The sequence below is a fragment of the Porites lutea genome, chromosome 5, assembly GCF_958299795.1.
Source record: "Porites lutea chromosome 5, jaPorLute2.1, whole genome shotgun sequence".
Taxonomy (NCBI): domain Eukaryota; kingdom Metazoa; phylum Cnidaria; class Anthozoa; order Scleractinia; family Poritidae; genus Porites; species Porites lutea.
Genome location: NC_133205.1, coordinates 3,106,837 through 3,130,307, shown reverse-complemented (window position 1 = coordinate 3,130,307; position 23,471 = coordinate 3,106,837). Strand labels below are relative to the sequence as shown.

General features: G+C 41.4%; 1 protein-coding gene across 1 annotated transcript in view; it reads left to right on the top strand.

Moving 5' to 3' along the window:
* The first annotated feature begins 7,631 nt into the window (after nucleotides 1-7,631).
* LOC140937336 (anaphase-promoting complex subunit 5-like) overlaps nucleotides 7,632-23,471 on the top strand; it is a 36,812-nt gene continuing 20,972 nt past the window's right edge. The window contains exons 1-5 of the mRNA XM_073386888.1: nucleotides 7,632-7,802; nucleotides 9,573-9,652; nucleotides 9,751-9,860; nucleotides 11,031-11,226; nucleotides 12,108-12,168. Coding sequence (XP_073242989.1) covers nucleotides 7,641-7,802; nucleotides 9,573-9,652; nucleotides 9,751-9,860; nucleotides 11,031-11,226; nucleotides 12,108-12,168 — 609 coding nt within the window. The 5' untranslated portion in view covers nucleotides 7,632-7,640. The remainder of the gene's footprint in view (nucleotides 7,803-9,572; nucleotides 9,653-9,750; nucleotides 9,861-11,030; nucleotides 11,227-12,107; nucleotides 12,169-23,471) is intronic.

The following is a 23,471-nucleotide window of genomic DNA, read 5'->3' as shown; positions in this document are numbered from 1 at the left end:
AGCGCGCCGGTGACACTTCATCGGCTTCTGATTGGGTAACTATCACAATGGCTATTGTTTTTCGAATCGCTTTTTGTCAACAGGGCCCTATCAACCTGACAGGATTTTCCCTCGGGTTTTTGAAGTTAAGTACTCTCAATCAACAAAAAAAGATGTAATGCGATAGGAATGATATTTTCTTGCATCTCATTAATGGTTTTCTTTTATTACAACTATTTTTTTAATTTCTTTGAGAAAGATGCTCAAAATAAAAGGTAATGTGACAATCGTCACGTTCTTTGGTCCATTCCACGTGTCACGTTTTTGACAAAACAATTCTTTCACGTTCCAACAAAATTTTTCGTTTCCGTTGCGCATTTGTCGCAGAGAGCCATAAAAGAGTCAACGTGAAAGTGGTTTTCTGTTTTTGTTTTACTTTTTGTTGTTCTTTGTTTTTGTTTTCGTTCATTTTTTTTGTCTTGTTTCCTCTTGCGAGCAGGCGATTTTTGTTTATGTTTTATTTTTTGTTATTTTTTAGTTGTTTTGTTACTTTTTCAATTCTAGTAGTGGAGGGGGCGGGGGGTGGGGGGAGAACGAAAGACACAAAAAAGATATATAAGGAATACATAATATCTATAAATATTTATAATAAAAAGCATTTCAAAATATATTCAAGGAATTCTAGCTCTTCATTCTTACCAGGAAACAAGAATATTCTCCTTCCTCATTACATTACTTAAAAGGTAAGCAGAACCTCATCATAGTGGAATAGCTTTCTTTGCTTATTTTTAATTAACTCCTATATGTCAGGAGCCTATCATAGGCTTCTCTATATGTATAATTATAGCAAATAGAAAATTATTCATGACAAATAGAACTCTTGAAATATCGCACCCTTTGACTTGGCAGAGCACACTTCTTTGCCCCCCGGGGAGGGGCGTTAGTAGCTTTAACAAACTTGGTTTGGGTAGGGGGGATTTGTAAACGTCGTTGCGCAAATGATCGGGGGCTCCCTGGGGTCATCCCCCCGGGATGGCCGCTGATAAGCGCATTGGCTCCATGTATGGCGAGCGAAGCAAGCCGCGAGAGAACGCGCAACCGAGCGGCAAAGCCGTCTCCTTTCGGGTGCTGCTCTCGTGTGCCTTCTCGCGACTCTCCGAAATGGAGAGCTTGGTCGCAGGCTAAGTGAGTTTTAGCCAACGTGAACAAACGCCTTTTTCGGCTTTTGTAGTGTTTTCCCGTTCGGAACTCTGTTTAAAGGATCGAAATGATGACCGTCGCAAAAACTACATTTGTTAAATTATGTGGTTGGTTGGCATGGTCAGAAAGAACAAGATGAAACATGCTCTCTTGCCAAAAATCAAATTCCTCCTAAAATTGGCCTGGATCGCAGAAGGACGCACCCCTATCTAACAAAACCCTTTAGGGTAGACTCAAAGACGGTGCAGTGCTAAAGAAGCAAGCTTATGTAAGTTGTTTGAAAGCTTGCCTTTGTGGGGCTCCGGCACATGGCACAGTGTACAGTGTATAGGCGATTTAGGGCACAACTGGACAAGAGCCCCAGTCATCGAGATATACTGTTTACTTGGGGGAGTGGAGAAAGCTTATCGAAACGGCGTGGGCCGAGGCTCGAAGTAGTATAAGTGGAAGCGTGGAATCGTGATCTTCTTGGGGCGATGGGTGCAGAAAACGCCTGTAAATGGGTGTACGTAAATCTCCATAACTGGGTTTAAACATAGATCAAGCTTAGTTTACTCCACCCTGCTATCATGCTAGTACAGCCTTTTCTTTCACTTAATTGGCCCTCACTCAAGAAGTCAAAAACAAGCTCTGCTCGCAGGATGAGTTTACTCAATAAAAACAAACCGAATTCATAGCAGTGCCGTAGCCAGACCAAACGGCCAACCGAGGCAGGCGGGAGTTGCTAGGGGGGTTCGGGGGCATGCCCCCCCCCCCCCGAGAAATTTTGAACTTTAGTCTCTCGGAAATGCAATTTGCAGCGTTTTCTGGGTCTTTCGGTAACTTTTTTTCGAGTTAATTTAAGTGGAATTTAAAAAGCAATAATCAGAAACAAGCTACATAATCTGGGTGACCGTTAACCTCGCCAATGGTTTTGATCAGTATTTGTTCAAAAAAAATTTGAGTTAACGTACGTAGCCCCTTGAGATCGATGATATGGTAATTTTTTCATAGTATATTGACTGAATTGCTGAATTCTTTGTAATATCATCATGCGTTAAAAATATCAGATGATCGCTTATGTAAAATAAAAATGATCGGCGAAATTCGTCAAAATTTTACCGAGGCGAGTGCCTCGGTTGGCCTCATACTAGCTACGGCGCTGCATAGTGAAATATTAATAAAATCAAACAAAAGTCTAAGTGTTATTATAAGTTAAGTATAAAAACTTACATTTCTGTCCTCTTTAGGGATCGATACCGTATTAGCGATGTTGTAGCACTTGACTGACCGAGGCGTTATCTGCTTATCTTATAAGTTGATTTCTTTTATAGTTTTCTAATCGTACGAATCGGAATCTGATCTATGCTGCTAAAAAGGTCCCATTTACGCCTTAAAGTAAGACCTTGACCGCTGCTGCTACAACTTCCGTTTTTAATAGCATCCTGTAAAGATACTCCCCCAACGGGCTATGTCAACTCCACATCGGCATGAGCTGCCTCAAAGCTCGTTTTGAACTTTAAACTTGTAAAGAATTTGCTCATTATGGTCTAAAATCAGGTATAGTTTTTAAGGAAACCACAACTTGAGGGCATAATTAAACACATTTGACTTTTTAGCTCCCAATGCTGTTTAATTATAATAGAAAAAAAAATGCCTAAACCGGCAATATTTTGACTTGGACAGGAGTCAATGCCGGGGTTCGCAAACCGAGTAATGGATTATTTTAGAGGCCAGGGGTCGTCTACTGGAAATTAAAGTATCGGTGACTTGACATCAACAATTCATAAAAAAAAAGAGATATATCTGTAAAACCAAGCAGCAGGTCCTAGTTAAAAAACCCAGTACATTTAGATCAGGTTAAATCATATTATCTGTAGCCTGCGAGCAAGCTTTCGGGACCTGGACTTTCGAAAAACGGCGGGCTTCAGGATGTGAAAGCGTAAGCTCATGAGATTTAGCAAAATGTCGGCACAAACCCACCAAGAATTCCTAGGAGTATATAGCCCCGGGGCAAGTACTAATCCAGGAAATAGCCTACAAGATGCTGTCAACAATGGAAGTTATAGCAACGCGGTCAAGGTCGTCAGGGGCAAGTACTTACGTACGCCGCTACCAAGCCAGTGATATCAGTGTAGTGGAGAAAGATACGTCGATTCGTGTTATTCTGCAAACTATTTGCTGATCTAACCCAGTGTGGACAGGGAAAGGAAACTATTCCATTAAGAAATTATAATAAAAAAAGATTGACCATGCCACAAGCATAACCTTGACTGGCTCAAAGGTGCTATAAAACAAGGGTTAATCTCGAGAATCTTAATTTTTTTAAACAAAAATTTCCTAGAGGTTTCAAATTATTCGTTCATTTGTTGAAGTCTGTGAAGTAGACCATAATATTTACAAAAACGGGACCTCAATTTGTGACTCAAATCCCTCTTTCTTGCGATCGGCTGAAGCTAGCCCCATGATCTTTTCAAACACGTTGCAAGAGTGAATGAAACTAGTTTAAGGTAAAATTACATTTCAAAAGCGCTTCGTTTCCTATAGATAATGGCTAAATATCACTGAGATTGTCCAGTTTTACACTAAATTTCCAACAATTAAAACTTCATCCCAAAATATCTCCCGAATGCTCTTACAGATTTCACTGAAACTTCGCCAAGAAAAGTGCCGAGAAATACGGCTGGAAGTAAAGTAGATAATGGGGTCATTTCGTCGCTATGACAACTCTGATGTCATTGTAACCCTGATCATAACAAATTTTCATACAGCTGTGGTAGTAACTTTTCCAAATCTTTGTTAATAGGCCAGTTGCACTAAGAGGTCACGTGACCAATGCTTCCTTAAAACGATGAGTTGGAATCTTGCTGATAACAAAAATTGACAGAGCACATAACAATTATTTTACACCCAAAATTTGAGAGGAAAAGCATTTAAGGGAGATATTTTATGGCACTTTGATTTTTCAACAAAGCAGTATGATTTGTATTGGCCGCCATGTTGGAGGGCATACTCTTGCCCTCCAACATGGCGGCCAAAACTACTTTTTGCTTGTATCTTGTTAAACGTTTGATAGTTACGCTCAGATGTACTGTAAACGTTACCACATCATCTTTTCAACATTTCCCTTGAACTTTAAGTGCAAAATTTGTGTTCTGAAAGATGTAATTCCTAATTTTAAAAACCACATTTTGGTCACGTGACCGGCTACGAACTTACTCATTTTAAGAAAATGGTTCGGGTTTGAAAAACCAAATCACTATTCTTTTGTTTAAGATATGACCCACTAATCGTTTCTCGAAGGTAAAATCGTATAACTTTTATTTTCATAAAAACGACGTCACATGACCTCTTAGTGCAAATGGCCTATTACTACGTAGCTAATGCTCAAAGATGTAAGAAATGAACCCCAAAAATCTCCATTGAGCCACTTTAAGTCCTTAACAAGCAGAGCATGTGATTTTCTTTTCTTTTTAAAATATTGTTTCAAAGAACAGGACGACTTTTTTCTTAATTGTATATATTCTTCTAATGGGGCTTCAAAGGCTATGTACACAAACTACATATTTCAGATAATTATTTTACAAATCTTCATTGCTTTATACTATGACGACACACACACCAAAGGTTTTTAAACTTCTTCTATGTATGATAATGATCCTGCAACTTAATTTAAGGGAAAGTTTCTATAGTATTATTGTAACATTTAAATTTGGGCTTGCTAGTAGTACAAGGCTACACTTTTATGTTTGTCAAAAAATAGACCTCTTTAGTTTGAGTGTTTTGTTTTTCCAGTGTGAGTCATGCGATGTTTTCAAGGGAACTTGATTTATTGTTTCATAAATTATGTGTATGTTGCAGTTAATTTTTTATTTTAATTAATTTTTGTTTTTCCTTTGTTTTAAATTCATTAGCATACATTACCATGCCCAAAAAGCAATGGAAAAATAAAAATTACCTAAGATAAAAAATTAACTGCAACATATACATTTGAATGTCCGTGGAATGAAATGTGAAAGAAACAGTTCTTTACATGATCTGCATTGGGGAAATAAGGCGTAGAAGTCAAAAAGGTCTATTATTGTAATCATGGCTATCACGTACAAAACTAAGTTCTGTACAGGTGCATATTTGGAGGAGAACCTGAACCACAAAGATTTTGTTTTATGCTTTACCAAAAACTCACTGAACTCAAGAAAAAATTAGTTAAAGATTATTCTTACCAACTATTTGACATGGAACAAAAGACGTATTATCTACAGATGTGCTTAGAAAGGAAATTAAGAAAATAAAATGTTTATCTAGTTTCTTTTGATCTGAATTAAATAGCTGAGTTTGAGATCCAATTCTCTTTGCAAAATAAATCCAAAACCTATAATTGGAAGAAATTATGAACTGATCTACAATATCGTTTTTTTTCAAAGATGTTTAAAGCTTGTAATGGGAGCCAGTTATATCAGCCCCCACAATCCCCTGCTTTGAGCTAGCTTGGGACTGTCAAGGCAAACATGACACTGTTTTTACACTGACACTGACATTACTCAGTATCACACAATACTAAACTAAAGATAATGGCCTCTAAAGGTTTCTGGGATGGTATTGTTGGGATCCTGGAACTGTCGAGTCCATACCTGACTAGTTTCAACTGCAATTTTGCTACCCTATTCTTAACTAGACATGGTAAAAAAGTCTTTACCCTACTCTAGTCTAACTATAAACCTCTATTCTCGACCAAAATTCTGTGATTTCTATACCTCATCCTAGAATAACTGCACGTGTAGTGTTCCCCAGTCCCCACCCCCTGGATAATCGACTGCTTTTTTCTGAAATTGTCAAAAAACTGTTGAGACCTTTGGAATACTCTTAAAGTGAGCCACAATCACTAAATTGTCACAGACTACAAGGCTGCAAATAAAAGTCGGTCACTGGGGAATGGCTGACCAAAATTTACCCATATCCCATGAATAATCAGACATCATGCCTGGCATTTAAATCATCTATAACAAGATCCTTTTAATTAAGCAATTTAACAGCTCATAACTACTCTTTTATACTTCTTCATAATTATTACGAAAAAAGCACATTAAGAAAAGCAGACAAATTTTATCACAATCAGATAATGAGATTTCCAACTAAATATTTGTTTTGTCCAATTCAAAAGGTGACTTACTTGACCTTGAAAGGAAAAAATTATTTGCAGCCCTGAAAGATCTGTAAAAAAAATTAAAGAACCTTGCATTTGAAAGTTTACTTAAAGTAAATAAGTATTGGAACTGTTTCAAATATTAAATTGGATGAAACCTAACTGTCAGTAACCAGATACAAGTTCGTTAATTACACAATGTTTACCCTTAGTTCAACTTAATCAAAGGGTACAAGGCAGATAACCAAGCTCATCTGTATCGAGAGACCTCTCTTGTTGTGATCGAGCACTACTCGAAGAGAAAAAAGCTACAAAACTAAAACAAACAAACAAACAAACAAAAAGAACAGTTTAACAAGTGCTTTCAAAAGTGGCCCAGTAAAAATCGCTGAATTCCTTCTTTGCAGGCTTGTAATGCTGCTGATTTGCCAGGGTTTTTAGTTTCCAACTGTACGTCACGTGACTTAGCCATTCGTCTTCTCAGCTTGGATAGATAGCTTACCGTCAAGTAAATATTTCATGAATCCTTTAATGTCAGTAGTCTACTTGACAAGCCCGCACAGCTAACAGTTTTAACAGAATAAACAGCGGCACATGAATCACAGCGTAGTCTAAGTCTCGAATGCCCTCCAACCGCTGACAAAGAGTTATCTTAAAAGTTACTAATAACGCTATCACAACAGAACTCCAAAACGTCCTCATCGCTGCTAGACGCTTATCACCGGCTAAATAAAGTCTTATGATCACAATGGCTGAGAAATAAGCCACGCAACCGTCACAAACAAAGAGCGGAATAAATACCGTCCACCATGACATTTCTCCGTCTTCCAATTTCACGGCCACCAACACAGAAAATACAAAAAGTGCCACGATATGAAGCCATAATTCGAAGATCGATAGTCCCAGCCATTTGATGACTTCCTTAAGCGTAAAAATCATGCTAAGAAGATGGTGTTATAGCGACGTACAAAGCCACAAAATTGTGTTTGTTGTCACGTACCAACTCTTTTCCAAGAATCCGCCGCCATCTTTTTTGGTCTATTTCTTCAAACCGCTAGGACTTCTGGGTTTCATATATTGCGCTGGGGGGAGGAGGGAAACGAGAAAAGTAAATTTTTCATCTAAAATCGCATCAGTATTTAATTGGAGATAACGTTGAATTCCTTTTTTAAATGCTGCTAATCGACATACAATTATCCAGTTCTATCCAGTTCTCATTTTAAGTATTTCTTCATGTAAGATTACGCCGCTGTTTATTTCAAGGGAGCCCTCCCTGGAGTTGTATTACGTTGCATGGGAGAGAGGTTGGCGGTAATCTTCGAACGCGAAAACTGACAAAATGGCGACCAGATCGCGAAAAGATTGGCTTTCGCCGCACAAAGTATCTCTCTTAATCCTCATCAAATACATCAGTTCTTCAGATGACGAACAAGAAGATTATTTAGATTGCTTAAGAAGATCTAGGCATAAATTATCTTTACTACTGCTGGAATTTTTCGAGGTACCTTTATTTAGCAGCAAGCTGAAGTTTTATTGAAATTGATTTCGCTTTATACAACAGGGCCGAGTTGTTCAAAGCTGGGTTAAGATAACCCAGGGTTAGTGCGAGATTTGAATTCAGATATGAAAGCTTAAAAATCATTTCAGTTTTAATTCTTTTTGTCGACCAGTTGCTTTTCGAAAACTTTAAAAATAACAGAGGAAATTAAATATCCGAGAAAATGCTTTTAAACACAAGAAAAAGAAACCCGGGTTAAATTTAACCTCGGGTGAAACGCTAATCGCCCTTCGAACAACTGGGCCCAGATAGTTTGTGGTACTTTAATTTATTTTTCTTGGATATGAAAATAATGCTCATGTTAATTCGTCCATTTTTTTTTTCTCTTGGGTAGAAGCATGGTCACCATTTTTGGCGTGAGTGTTTTAATTTGACCCCTACGTCATAAAGGTGGCTGTCCGCACTTGATGGCCGAGAACTAGTGCCTGGGTACAAGCACAAAATGATGTTGTGTTCACACCTTGGGTACCCGATGTGTTCTGTGTACATGTTTGCTCCATTCTCCCTACCAAATGCCACTCTGAAATGTGAGCTCAGCACTGAGTACAAAGTGGTGGATTGCCCCAGAACTAACATAAACACGAGGACCCGGTATCCACTTCAGTTTCCTAGTGCAAGATCTCAACCTTGTACTCACTGGTGCCTAAATTCTAGCATGGGTACTTTAGAAAAGAGTGCATTCACATTAGTGCATAGTGAATACTGTACTCAGGCATCATGCCCAGGCACCAAGTGTGAATGCTGCTTTAGTGTGTGAGTACCAAAAGAGGGTCTTCAGTGTGGGCTGTGTGCTGCTGGTACTCTTAAATGCTAATATCACTTTAACTTTAGACCAGTTTTGGCTGCATTTTTGAGGCCTAGACACTCATGGTAGAAATTCCTCCTCTTTTGCAGTTTTTTTACATGCCTGGTGAGCTTCTAGCATACTAGTTACCCAATGTACTGACTGCCCTTACTAATAATTCCCCCCCCCCCCTTATGAGGCATGACAGTTTATAAGCTCCTCCACCTGTAGCTTAGTGCAGCATTTATAGTATTTGATAGTACTCTATCCCAGACCAAACTGATTGAAAACCATGCCTGTAAATACAGTAGCTCATACTAAAAGGTTAGTTTTTACCTTACATAGTGGTCTTTAATTTATTGGAAGATCCCCTGTAGTCTTGATATAATGGCTTGTACTGTGTTCATGTTGAATGGGGGCAAAAATCAAAACCCCCAAAAATCCTTAGAGCTTCAAACAAAAGCCAAATTACCCCTAGACCAAAATTTAAGGTCCCCAAAAAATCCCATGCTGAATTTCCAATCCGTCAAAATTGCCAGAGGAACGATGCGGCTGGGATACAAGGGAACTATAACAAAACTTCAGATTATTTTGAGTACCCCAAAAAATCCCTACTTAAATCAAGCTACCTAAAAAATACCTGCCAAAATTTTCCTACCCAAAAAAATCCCGAAATCAAAATTTTCAAACCCAAAAAGATCCTTCAATCTTCCCTGTCATTTGAAATCCGGAGTACCCCCCTGGGGCTGTGTTTAATTGCAGAAATGTTATCCACTTCTGGCAAGGTGATTAGGTTATTCCGTGTGATGGGGAGGATTTTAAAGCCACTTGGTATGGGAAAGAGGTAGCTACAGGGAGCCTTTTTGTCTAGAAGAATAAAAAAATTGTTGAGATACAAATATAAATTGCAAATTAACATTTTCTTTCAGGCTCCAGATTTTGAACTGTCTGAAATGTGTAAACATATCAAGGCTGTGGATGTTGACTTGCAAAGTCTGCTCCTAAAAAGGTTGTTTGTTTTGATCTTTTAAAAATTATGTTAATAATTATTTGATTGCATTCAAATATCCATGGATATTTAATATCAGTGTTGTGTCTCTTTTTAAGCTTGAAGGGCTTAGCTGAGGATGGTGTTTCCGGCATTTCTGAATTTTTCCAGTCACTGGAAAAGCTTTTAACTGGCCAAGAACCTGCTTTACATAAGAAAAGTTTGTTTGGTACGTCTAAGATACAGCTGTGAGCACAGGGTAGCCTGCAAATACAGTTGTTTCTGCTCACTCCCCTGTGCTAGGGATGTTTCGTTGAAGAGACATCTGAGCCTCAATGACAGAAATACCATACTGATTGCATAAAATCTGTCCTGTTTTGATTGGTTGATGAAGTTATTGTATTCCTTTTTGCTATTGTTTACAAATGCAGACAAAAGACAAGAAGTCATACTACAACAAAACAGTGACATTAATTATTTCTGAAATATATTCTTGTTTGGAAGAAGCATTTGAGTTTCGAGAGGGCACTATCAGTCATTCACTAATTAAAAGAAATCAACATTTTACAATAGTAGACCTGTAGAAACCATAACTGGAACAAATTTAAATTAGTAATTCATGACTACAAAATTGATTATGTAAACACTGATTTACATTATCAGTATGGAATTTCTCTTCTTAAGGCACAGGTATCTCTATCTATCCCTCATGGCGAAGAGCAAGGTCAGAGACAGCTGTATTCTTATGCTACTGTAAGGGATTACATACCAAAACTTGATCTAAGCCCAAGGGCAGGAGCGTTAGTAAAAAATATTATAAGTTAATAACTGGCTGGTTTTGTCTGAGGCCTTATTGGCCGTCTTTTTTTGATTCTGGTGATACTGCACAGTCAACTCTGTCTTGACTCTTTTAGTGCCAAGAGTTTTCTCTTAACAATATCCATATATATCCAATCTGGAGAATTTATATGTGAACATTGGGGCTTAAAGGATTAAAAGACGAGACAAGACATTTATTATCTTACTATTGTTTACAATTTCATGGCACGCAGTTAGCCAATGGACACTTCCTCAAGACAGACACTTCTTTTGAGTCAGACACCCGGTGTTGGTCTGGGCTCGTACCAGGCATTGTTCAGGAAAATGATCCTGCACTCTTCCCACTAAAAGACAGCTGGACGTGTGGGTTTGCTATTGTTGATTTCCACCAATCAAATTGTTTCCTGCACAAATTAATTTTTTTTTACCATTTTAAAAATTACTTCTCATCTTGCTATAGTAAGTTCTACAAGAAAGATATTGGGACAAAAGACAAATTTACATATTTTGTATTCTGATCAATGCCTGGGATTCAAGATCCAATGTTCATTTGCTGATAAAAGTTCTTTTCATGACATAGGTTTATTTACAAGAAGGATGGCATTGTCATTTCACAAGATGAGTTTTAGCCAAGTCAGCCATTTTGTAGACCTGCTGAAGATGTATTTGGACGACTGTGAAACAGATGTTCCTAACAATGAGATGGAAAGCAGCTTGGATGTTAGCATGCAGAGTGTGGAAAATGATGTGGAAGAAAATGGCTCCAGCAATACCAGGTTTAAATTGTACATTTTCTTTCACCCAGTAAACTGTTTTCTTTATAGATGTGCAGCCTGGGCAGGAGGAGCACTCCCTTATATGGCCTATATGGGATATGCCGCTGGACAGGGTCTGGTTTTTGACCTCTCTGTCCTAAACATGGTATATAAGTATGTGCGAGTCTTTCCCTATTATAAACAGGGTATTGCCTGCGCAACTGATTTGATTTGCTAAGAATTAAATTAAATTAAATTAATTTTATTTAAGCTAAAATTAAAAATTAATTTTCTTTAAGCTCGATAGCATGAGGAGTGGTTGCCCAATACCCCGAGCCAGGGGTTCATGTATTAAACGCTCGAGCATTCCGGATCGAATTGGAATTTAGAAATGTTGGTTTTTGCGGAGAGGGGAAAACTGGAGTACCCGGAGAAAAACCTCTCGGAGCAGAGAAGAGAACCAACAACAAACTCAACCCACATATGATGTCGAGTCCGGGAATCGAACCTGGGCCACATTGGTGGAAGGCGAGTGCTCTCACCACTGCGCCATCCCTGCTCCCCTGGACGAAATTGGTTGGTAATCCAACTATACAAAAGAAAATGACTATAACATGAATTTGCTCTACCCGAATTGCCAATAAATGGCTTGAAAACAACACAGTGTGTATTTCTCCTAAACAGGTTATGTATTTAAGGATCTTTCTGTCCTAAACAGGGTCAGGGTTTCAAACCCTCAGCAGCTCACCTATAGAACAAATATTGGTCGAGTACCCCCCTCCTCCCTCCGTTTAATTCCTTCCTCAAAATTTATGCAATCCTTATTATCATAATTTATTGTTGATTTGTGGTTCTGGATATAAGTTACTGAATAACACTAGTTTCCATATCTTACTGTTTAGAAAAACGTTCCTTCAGGGCTCTGTGTCAAACAGACAAGCTGAGTTCTTTCTGGCAAAACAGGTACTAATCAAAGATCAATTTCATAGAATCTGGCGGAAACAATTGTCGCTTAGAACTAGCTTTGTTCGATTTCACCATGGGAATATTATCACGGTAGAACCTCCATTAAGAGGAGGATTGTCAAAAAAACAAGTCATGAATTAGCATAATCTTTAGCAGAAACATTACTTTATTAAAAAAAAAAGATGTGTGACAGGTACCCTTGTTACCCCTTGTTACCCTTGTTGCCCCTTGTTACACTTGTTATGCCTTGTTACCCTTGTTACCCTTTGTTACCCTTGTTACCTTTTGTTACCCTTGTTACCCTTGTCACCGTTTTTACCCCTTGTCACCCCTTCTTACCCTTGTCACCCCTTGTTACCCCTTGTTACCCCTTGTTACCCTTGTTACCCCTTATTACCTCTTGTTACCCTTGTTACCACTTGTTACCCCTTGTTACTCTTGTTACCCTTCTTACCCGTTGTTACCCCATGTTACCCCTTGTCACCCTTGTTACCCTTGTTACCCCTTGTTACCCTTGTTACCCCTTGTAACCCTTGTTACCCTTGTTAACCTTTGTTACCCTTGTTACCCCTTGTTACCCTTGTTACCCCTTGTTACCCCTTGTTACCCTTGTTACCCCTTGTTAACCCCTTGTTACCCTTGTTACCCCTTGTTACCTCTTGTTACCCTTATTACCCTTGTTACCCCTTGTTACCCTTTTTACCCTTGTTACCCCTTGTTACCCCCTGTTACCCCTTGTTACCTTTGTTACCCTTGTTACCCTTTTTACCCTTGTTACCCTTCTAACCCCTTGTTACCCCTTGTTACCCCTTGTTACCCCTGTTACCCCTTGTTACCCCTTGTTACCCCTTGTTACCTTTCTTACCCTTGTTACCCCTTGTTACCCCTTCTTACCCTTGTTACCCCTTGTTACCCCTTGTTACCCCTGGTTAACCCCCACTTTTTTCTCCTTGTTACCCCTTGTTACCCTTTTTACCCTTGTTACCCTGTTACCCCTTGATACCCTTGTTACCCTTGTTACCCCTTGTTACCCCTTGTTACCCCTTGTTACCCTTGTTACCCCTTGTTACCCTTTTTACCCTTGTTACCCTGTTACCCCTTGATACACTTATTACCCTTGTTACCCCTTGTTACCCCTTGTTACCCCTTGTTAACCCCTTGTTACCCTTGTTACCCTTGTTACCCCTTGTCACCCTTGTACCCCTTGTTAGCCGTTTTTACCCCTTGTTACCCCTTGTTACCCTTTTTACCCCTTGTTACCCTTGTTACCCCTTGTTACCCTTGTTACTCCTTGTTACCGTTTTTACCCTTGTTACCCCTTGTTACCCCTTGTTACCGCTTGTTACCCTTGTTACCCTTGTTACCCTTGTTACCCCTTGTTACCCCTTGTTAACCCTTGTTACCCCTTGTTACCCCTTGTTACCCTTGTTACCCTTGTTATCCCTTGTTACCCCTTGTTACCCTTGCTACCCCTTGTTACCCCTTGTTACCCCTTGTTACTCTTGTTACCCCTTGTTACCCCCTGTTACCCCTTGTTACCTTTGTTACCCTTGTTACCCTTGTTACCCCTTGTTACCCCTTGTTACCCTTATTACCTCTTGTTACCCCTTGTTACCCCTTGTTACCCTTGTTACCCCTTGTTACCCTTGTTACCCCTTGTTACCCTTTTTACCCTTGTTATCCCTTGTTACCCCCTGTTACCCCTTGTTACCTTTGTTACCCTTGTTACCCCTTGGTACCCCTTGTTACCCTTGTTACCTCTTGTTACCCCTTGTTACCCCTTGTTACCCTTGTTACCCCTTGTTACCCTTGTTACCCCTTGTTACCCCTTGTTACCCTTGTTACCCCTTGTTACCCCTTGTTACCCTTGTTACCCCTTGTTACCGTTTTTACCCTTGTTACCCTTGTTATCCCTTGTTACCCCCCGTTACCCCTTGTTACCCCTTGTTACCCTTGTTACCCTTGTTACCCCTAGTGACCCTTGTTACCCCTTGTTACCTCTTGTTACCCTTTGTTACCCTTGTTACCCTTGTTACCCCTTGTTACCCCTTTTTTCTCCTTGTTACTCCTTGTTACCCTTGTTACCCCTTGTTACCCCTTGTTACCCCTTGTTACTCTTGTTACCCTTGTTACCCCTTGTTACCCCTTGTTACCCTTGTTACCCTTGTTACCCCTTGTTACCCTTGTTACTCCTTGTTACCGTTGTTACCCCCTGTTACCCCTTGTTACCCTTGTTACCCCTTGTTACCCCTTGTTACCCTTGTTACCCCTTGTTACCCCTTGTTACCGTTTTTTCCCCTTGTTACCCTTGTTGCCCTTGTTACCCCTTGTTATCCTTGTTACCCCTTGTTACCCTTTTTACCCTTGTTACCCTTGTTACCCCTTGTTACCCCTTTTTACCCTTGTTACCCCTTGTTACCCTTTTTACCCTTGTTACCCTTGTTACCCCTTGTTACCCCCTGTTACCCCTTGTAACCCTTGTTACCCTTGTTACCCTTGTTACCCTTGTTACCCCTTGTTACCCTTGTTACCCCTTGTTACCCCTTGTTACCCTTTTTACTCTTGTTACCCCTTGTTACTCCTTGTTACCGTTGTTACCCCCTGTTACCCCTTGTTACCCTTGTTACCCCTTGTTACCCCTTGTTACCCTTGTTACCCCTTGTTACCCCTTGTTACCGTTTTTTCCCCTTGTTACCCTTGTTGCCCTTGTTACCCCTTGTTATCCTTGTTACCCCTTGTTACCCTTTTTACCCTTGTTACCCTTGTTACCCCTTGTTACCCCTTTTTACCCTTGTTACCCCTTGTTACCCTTTTTACCCTTGTTACCCTTGTTACCCCTTGTTACCCCCTGTTACCCCTTGTAACCCTTGTTACCCTTGTTACCCTTGTTACCCTTGTTACCCCTTGTTACCCTTGTTACCCCTTGTTACCCCTTGTTACCCCTTGTTACCCTTTTTACTCTTGTTACCCCTTGTTACCCTTGTTACCCGTTGTTACCCCTTGTTACCCTTGTTACCCCTTGTTACTTCTTGTTACCCTTATTACCCTTGTTACCCCTTGTTACCTTTTTTACCCTTGTTACCCTTGTTACCCCTTGTTACTCCTTGTTACCCCCTGTTACCCCTTGTTACCCTTGTTACCCTTGTTACCCTTGTTACCCCTTGTTACCCTTGTTACCCCTTGTTACCCCTTGTTACCCTTGTTACCCCTTGTTACCGCTTGTTACCCTTGTTACCCTTGTTACCCCTTGTTATCCTTGTTACCCCTTGTTACCCTTTTTACCCTTGTTACCCTTGTTACTCCTTGTTACCCTTTTTACCCTTCTTACCCCTTGTTACCCCTTGTTAACCCTTGTTACCCTTGTTACCCCTTGTTACCCCTTGTTACCCCTTGTTACCCCTTGTTACCCTTGTTACCCCTTGTTACCCTTGTTACCCCTTGTTACCCCTTGTTACCCTTGTTACCCCTTGTTACCTCTTGTTACCCTTCTTACCCTTGTTACCCCTTGTTACCCTTTTTACCCTTGTTACCCCTTGTTACCCCCTGTTACCCCTTGTTACCTTTGTTACCCTTGTTACCCTTGTTACCCCTTGTTATCCTTGTTACCCCTTGTTACCCCTTGTCACCCTTATTACCTCTTGTTACCCCTTGTTACCCCTTGTTACCCTTGTTACCCCTTGTTACCATTTTTACCCTTGTTACCCTTGTTACCCTTGTTATCCCTTGTTACCCCCTGTTACCCCTTGTTACCTTTGTTACCCTTGTTACCCTTGTTACCCCTTGTTACCCTTGTTACCCCTTGGTACCCCTTGTTACCCTTGTTACCTCTTGTTACCCCTTGTTACCCCTTGTTATTCCTTGTTACCCTTGTTACCCCTTGTTACCCTTGTTACCCTTGTTACGCCTTGTTACCCTTGTTACCTCTTGTTACCCCTTGTTACCCCTTGTTACCCTTGTTACGCCTTGTTACCCTTGTTACCCCTTGTTACCCCTTGTTACCCTTGTTACCCCTTGTTACCGTTTTTACCCTTGTTACCCTTGTTACCCTTGTTATCCCTTGTTACCCCCCGTTACCCCTTGTTACCCTTGTTACCCCTTGTTACCCCTTGTTACCCTTGTTACCCCTTGTTACCCCTTGTTACCGTTTTTACCCTTGTTACCCTTTGTTACCCTTGTTACCCTTGTTACCCCTTGTTACCCCTTGTTAACCCCTTGTTACCCTTGTTACCCCTTCTTACCTCTTGTTACCCTTATTACCCTTGTTACCCCTTGTTACCCTTTTTACCCTTGTTACCCCGTGTTACCCCCTGTTACCCCTTGTTACATTTGTTACCCTTGTTACTCTTTTTACCCTTGTTACCCTTGTTACCCCTTGTTACCCCTTGTTACCCCTGTTACCCCTTGTTACCCCTTGTTACCTTTTTTCTCCTTCTTTCTCCTTGTTTCCCTTGTTACCCCTTGTTACCCCTTGTTACCCCTTGTTACTCTTGTTACCCTTGTTACCCCTTGTTACCCCTTGTTACCCCTTGTTACCCTTGTTACCCTTGTTACCCCTTGTTACCCCTTGTTACCTCTTGTTACCCTTCTTACCCTTGTTACCCCTTGTTACCCTTTTTACCCTTGTTACCCCTTGTTACCCCCTGTTACCCCTTGTTACCTTTGTTACCCTTGTTTCCCCTTGTTACCCTTGTTACCCCTTGTTACCCCTTGTCACCCTTATACACCGTATTCACAAATGGCGGACACGCGGGAAAAAACTGGTGCCTAGTCATGAAAGCGAGGCGTTGGAGGATAAACAAAAATTTCAAATGAAGTTTTTCAGTGAACTTCCAGAGTGTTTAGCACGGATTCCACCTAAAATAACTTTGTACGGACTTCTTTTTAAATACAGTTACGTGGGATGTCTTCTGCTCTTAATGTTTAGTAATGATTTGCTGTTTGCAATCAAAAGGGACGAGTATATCTGCAAGGAAACAGGATGATTTTGTAGGTTTCCGAAGCATCAGAAGCAGGACACGACAAGTGGGCGATGGCTTGAGAAAAGCGGCAAACATGTTGGCCCAGCTTCACACTGTAACCGAATACGAAAGCCAAATAAAAACAGATATTGGTGGCGAGAAAGAGAGAAATAAGCGACAGATATATGGCCACTGAAAACAGGTCAAGCTGAGAGCGGGTGAAAGATTCATTCACGAGGCTCATTCATTCATGTTAGTGACATCTTATACATATCTATGTATATATGTATGTCTGTATTTACAACTTCCTTTGGATCATATTAATTCCGTCGCTTTGGAGCGAATTGTTAGAGGTACGTTGGCAGAGCTTAACAAAAATCTCATGATTTCGTTGTCATTGCGAAATAATTAAAAATAATTTTATCAAAATTAGAAGCTGTAGTGTGTGAATCTTATGGCTTGCTATTTGCCTGGTCTCCTTTAGGGCATTATCTCAGAGAGCTCTTGGTAAAAAAAAGTGGTATAAAGCTTACATTTTACTAGGTTAAACTTTTAAGGCAATGTTTGTGTCAGGACTGAACATGGCAAGCTTCTGTTTCGAATAATTAAATTCGAGTCTGGATCCGTTTAAGAAGACCATCATTTTATTTATTTATGTATTCTTCAACTTTAAAATATAATGGAACATAAAGTTAAAACTCTTAACAGCCAACGATAAGAAATACGAAATTAGTCGCTGAAATGATGTGTCTGGCTTACCGAGTCTGCCGAGTAACAAGTTGAAATTTTGAGCGTACTCCACTCGATCGCTCCTGTATTTATAATAAAAAAAATAGTTATAATTGATGTCCTTCGTTGATAAAGACCAGAGAATAACGTCCTGGCAAACAAAAATCAAACATAACTTCATCGAAACCTCAGTCACCTCTTCTTTCCTGTCTTCCTTTTTTCCATCTCGACTTGAACTGTTTTGTTCAACGGCAGACGTCTCTTGCGTTAACAAGTAGGCCATGTATCTGTCGCTTATTTCTTTTTTCTTGCCACCAAGATTTGTTTATATTTCTGTTTCACCGAATTACAGTGAGCTGGCTTTCGTACTCGGTTTCAATGTGAAGTTTGGGCTAACATGTTTGCCGCTTTTCTCCAGTCATCGTCCACCTGTCGAGCTTCTGATGCTTCGGAAACCGACTAGAAAACCTACAAAATCATCCTGTTTCCTTGCAGATATACGCGTCCCTTTTGATTGTAAACAGCAAGTCATTACTAAACATTAAAAGCAGAAGACATCCCACGTAACTGTATTTAAAAAGAAGTCCGTACAAAGTTATTTTAGGTGGAATCCGTGCTAAACACTCTGGAAGTTCACTGAAAGTCTTCATTTGAAATTTTTGTTTATCCTCCAACGCCTCGCTTTCATGACTAGGCACCAGTTTTTTCCCGCGTGTCCGCCATTTGTGAATACGGTGTATTACCTCTTGTTACCCCTTGTTACCCCTTGTTACCCTTGTTACCCCTTGTTACCATTTTTACCCTTGTTACCCTTGTTACCCTTGTTATCCCTTGTTACCCCCTGTTACCCCTTGTTACCTTTGTTACCCTTGTTACCCTTGTTACCCCTTGTTACCCTTGTTACCCCTTGGTACCCCTTGTTACCCTTGTTACCTCTTGTTACCCCTTGTTACCCCTTGTTATTCCTTGTTACCCTTGTTACCCCTTGTTACCCTTGTTACCCTTGTTACGCCTTGTTACCCTTGTTACCTCTTGTTACCCCTTGTTACCCCTTGTTACCCTTGTTACGCCTTGTTACCCTTGTTACCCCTTGTTACCCCTTGTTACCCTTGTTACCCCTTGTTACCCTTTTTACCCTTGTTACCCTTGTTACCCCTTGTTACCCCTGTTACCCCTTGTTACCCCTTGTTACCCCTTGTTACCTTTCTTACCCTTGTTACCCCTTGTTACCCCTTGTTACCCTTGTTACCCCTTCTTACCTCTTGTTACCCCTTGTTACCTCTTGTTACCCTTATTACCCTTGTTACCCCTTGTTACCCTTTTTACCCTTGTTACCCAGTGTTACCCCCTGTTACCCCTTGTTACATTTGTTACCCTTGTTACTCTTTTTACCCTTGTTACCCTTGTTACCCCTTGTTACCCCTGTTACCCCTTGTTACCCCTTGTTACCTTTTTTCTCCTTCTTTCTCCTTGTTTCCCTTGTTACCCCTTGTTACCCCTTGTTACCCCTTGTTACCCTTGTTACCCCTTGTTACCCCTTGTTACCCTTTTTACCCCTTTTTAACCCCTTGTTACCCTTGTTACCCCTTGTTACCTCTTGTTACCCTTATTACCCTTGTTACCCCTTGTTACCCTTTTTACCCTTGTTTCCCCTTGTTACCCCCTGTTACCCCTTGTTACCTTTGTTACCCTTGTTACCCTTTTTACCCTTGTTACCCTTGTTACCCCTTGTTACCCCTTGTTACCCCTTGTTACCCCTGTTACCCCTTGTTACCCCTTGTTACCTTTCTTACCCTTGTTACCCCTTGTTACCCCTTGTTACCCTTGTTACCCCTTGTTACCCCTGGTTAACCCCCCCTTTTTTCTCCTTGTTACCCCTTGTTACCCTTTTTACCCTTGTTACCCTGTTACCCCTTGATACCCTTGTTACCGTTGTTACCCCTTGTTACCCCTTGTTACCCCTTGTTACCCTTTTTACCCTTGTTACCCTGTTACCCCTTGATACCCTTATTACCCTTGTTACCCCTTGTTACCCCTTGTTAACCCCTTGTTACCCTTGTTACCCCTTGTTACCCCTTGTTACCCTTTTTACCCTTGTTACCCCTTGTTACCCCCTGTTACCCCTTGTTACCTTTGTTACCCTTGTTACCCTTTTTACCCTTGTTACCCTTGTTACCCCTTGTTACCCCTTGTTACCCCTTGTTACCCCTGTTACCCCTTGTTACCCCTTGTTACCCCTTGTTACCTTTCTTACCCTTGTTACCCCTTGTTACCCCTTGTTACCCCTTCTTACCTCTTGTTACCCCTTGTTACCTCTTGTTACCCTTATTACCCTTGTTACCCCTTGTTACCCTTTTTACCCTTGTTACCCAGTGTTACCCCCTGTTACCCCTTGTTACATTTGTTACCCTTGTTACTCTTTTTACCCTTGTTACCCTTGTTACCCCTTGTTACCCCTTGTTACCCCTGTTACCCCTTGTTACCCCTTGTTACCTTTTTTCTCCTTCTTTCTCCTTGTTTCCCTTGTTACCCCTTGTTACCCCTTGTTACTCTTGTTACCCTTGTTACCCCTTGTTACCCCTTGTTACCCTTGTTACCCCTTGTTACCCCTTGTTACCCTTTTTACCCCTTTTTAACCCCTTGTTACCCTTGTTACCCCTTGTTACCTCTTGTTACCCTTATTACCCTTGTTACCCCTTGTTACCCTTTTTACCCTTGTTTCCCCTTGTTACCCCCTGTTACCCCTTGTTACCTTTGTTACCCTTGTTACCCTTTTTACCCTTGTTACCCTTGTTACCCCTTGTTACCCCTTGTTACCCCTTGTTACCCCTGTTACCCCTTGTTACCCCTTGTTACCCCTTGTTACCCTTGTTACCCCTTGTTACCCTTGTTACCCCTTGTTACCCTTGTTACCCCTTGTTACCCTTGTTACCCCTTGTTACCCCTTGTTACCCCTTGTTACCCTTGTTACCCCTTGTTACCCTTGTTACCCCTTGTTACCCTTGTTACCCCCTGTTACCCCTTGTTACCCTTGTTACCCTTGTTACCCCTTGTTACCCTTGTTACCCCTTGTTACCCCTTGTTACCCCTTGTTACCCTTGTTACCCCTTGTTACCCCTTGTTACCCCTTGTTACTCTTGTTACCCTTCTTACCCGTTGTTACCCCTTGTTACCCGTTGTTATTCTTGTTACCCCTTGTTACCCCTTGTTACCCTTGTTACCCCTTGTTACCCCTTGTTACCCCTTGTTACCCCTTGTTACTCTTGTTACCCCTTGTTACCCTTGTTACCCCTTGTTACCCCTTGTTACCCTTGTTACCCTTGTTACCCCTTGTTACCGTTTTTACCCTTGTTACCCTTGTTACCCTTGTTATCCCTTGTTACCCCCCGTTACCCCTTGTTACCCCTTGTTACCCTTGTTACCCCTTGTTACCCTTGTTACTCCTTGTTACCTCTTGTTACCCCTTGTTACCCCTTGTTACCCTTTTTAGCCTTGTTACCCCTTGTTACCCCTTGTTACCCCTTGTTACTCTTGTTACCCTTCTTACCCGTTGTTACCCCTTGTTACCCCTTGTTACCCTTGTTACCCCTTGTTACCCTTGTTACCCCTTGTTACCCTTGTTACCCTTGTTACCCCTTGTTACCCCTTGTTACCCTTGTTACCCGTTGTTACCCTTGTTACCCCTTGTTAGTTCTTGTTACCCTTATTACCGTTGGTACCCCTTGTTACCTTTTTTATCCTTGTTACCCTTGTTACCCCTTGTTACCCCTTGTTACCCCCTGTTACTCCTTGTTACCCTTGTTACCCCTTGTTAACCCTTGTTACCCCTTCTTACCCTTGTTACCCTTGTTACCCCTTGTTACCCTTGTTACCGCTTGTTACCCTTGTTACCCTTGTTACCCCTCGTTATCCTTGTTACCCCTTGTTACCCTTTTTACCCTTGTTACCCTTGTTACTCCTTGTTACCCTTTTTACCCTTGTTACCCCTTGTTACCGCCTGTTACCCTTTTTACCCTTGTTACCCTTGTTACCCCTTGTTACCCTTTGTTACCCCTTGTTAACCCTTGTTACCCCTTGTTACCCTTGTTACCCTTGTTATCCCTTGTTACCCCTTGTTACCCTCGTTACCCCTTGTTACCCCTTGTTACCCCTTGTTACTCTTGTTACCCTTCTTACCCGTTGTTACCCCTTGTTACCCCTTGTTACCCCTTGTTACCCTTGTTACCCCTTGTTACCCCTTGTTACCCTCGTTACCCTTGTTACCCTTGTTATCCCTTGTTACCCCTTGTTACCCTTGTTACCCCTTGTTACCCCTTGTTACCCCTTGTTACTCTTGTTACCCTTCTTACCCGTTGTTACCCCTTGTTACCCCTTGTTACCCCTTGTTACCCTTGTTACCCCTTGTTACCCTTGTTACCCCTTGTTACCCCTTGTTACCCTTGTTACCCCTTGTTACCCTTGTTACCCCTTGTTACCCCTTTTACCCCTTGTTACCCTTGTTACCCCTTGTTACCCCTTGTTACCCTTGTTACCCTTTTTACCCCTTGTTGCCCTGGTTACCCCTTGTTACCCCTTGTTACCCTTGTTACCCTTTTTACCCCTTGTTGCCCTTGTTAACCCTTGTTACCCCTTCTTACCCGTTGTTACCCCTTGTTACCCCTTGTTACCCCTTGTTACCCCTTGTTAACCCTTTTTACCCCTTCTTACCCCTTGTTACTCTTGTTACCCCTTGTTACCCTTGTTACCCCTTGTTACCCTTGTTACCCCTTGTTACCCCTTGTTACCCCTTGTTACCCCTTGTTACCCTTTTTACCCCTTGTTACCCCTTGTTACCCTTGTTACCCCTTGTTACCCCTTGTTACCCCTTGTTACCCTTGTTACCCCTTGTTACCCCTTGTTACCCCTTGTTACCCCTTGTTACCCTTGTTACCCCTTGTTACCCCTTGTTACCCTTGTTACCCTTGTTACCCTTGTTACCCTTGTTACCCTTGTTACCCCTTGTTACCCCTTGTTACCCCTTGTTACCCTTGTTACCCTTTTTACCCCTTGTTGCCCTTGTTACCCCTTGTTACCCCTTGTTACCCCTTGTTACCCCTTGTTACCCTTGTTACCCCTTGTTACCCCTTGTTACCCCTTGTTACCCCTTGTTACCCTTTTTACCCCTTGTTGCCCTTGTTACCCTTTTTACCCCTTGTTGCCCTTGTTACCCCTTGTTACCCCTTGTTACCCTTGTTACCCTTTTTACCCCTTGTTGCCCTTGTTACCCCTTGTTACCCCTTGTTACCCCTTGTTACCCCTTGTTACCCCTTGTTACCCCTTGTTACCCTTTTTACCCCTTGTTGCCCTTGTTACCCTTTTTACCCCTTGTTGCCCTTGTTACCCCTTGTTACCCCTTGTTACCCTTGTTACCCTTTTTACCCCTTGTTGCCCTTGTTACCCCTTGTTACCCCTTCTTACCCCTTGTTACCCCTTGTTACCCCTTGTTACCCTTTTTACCCCTTGTTGCCCTTGTTACCCCTTGTTACCCCTTCTTACCCCTTGTTACTCTTGTTACCCCTTGTTACCCCTTGTTACCCCTTCTTACCCCTTGTTACCCCTTGTTACCCCTTGTTA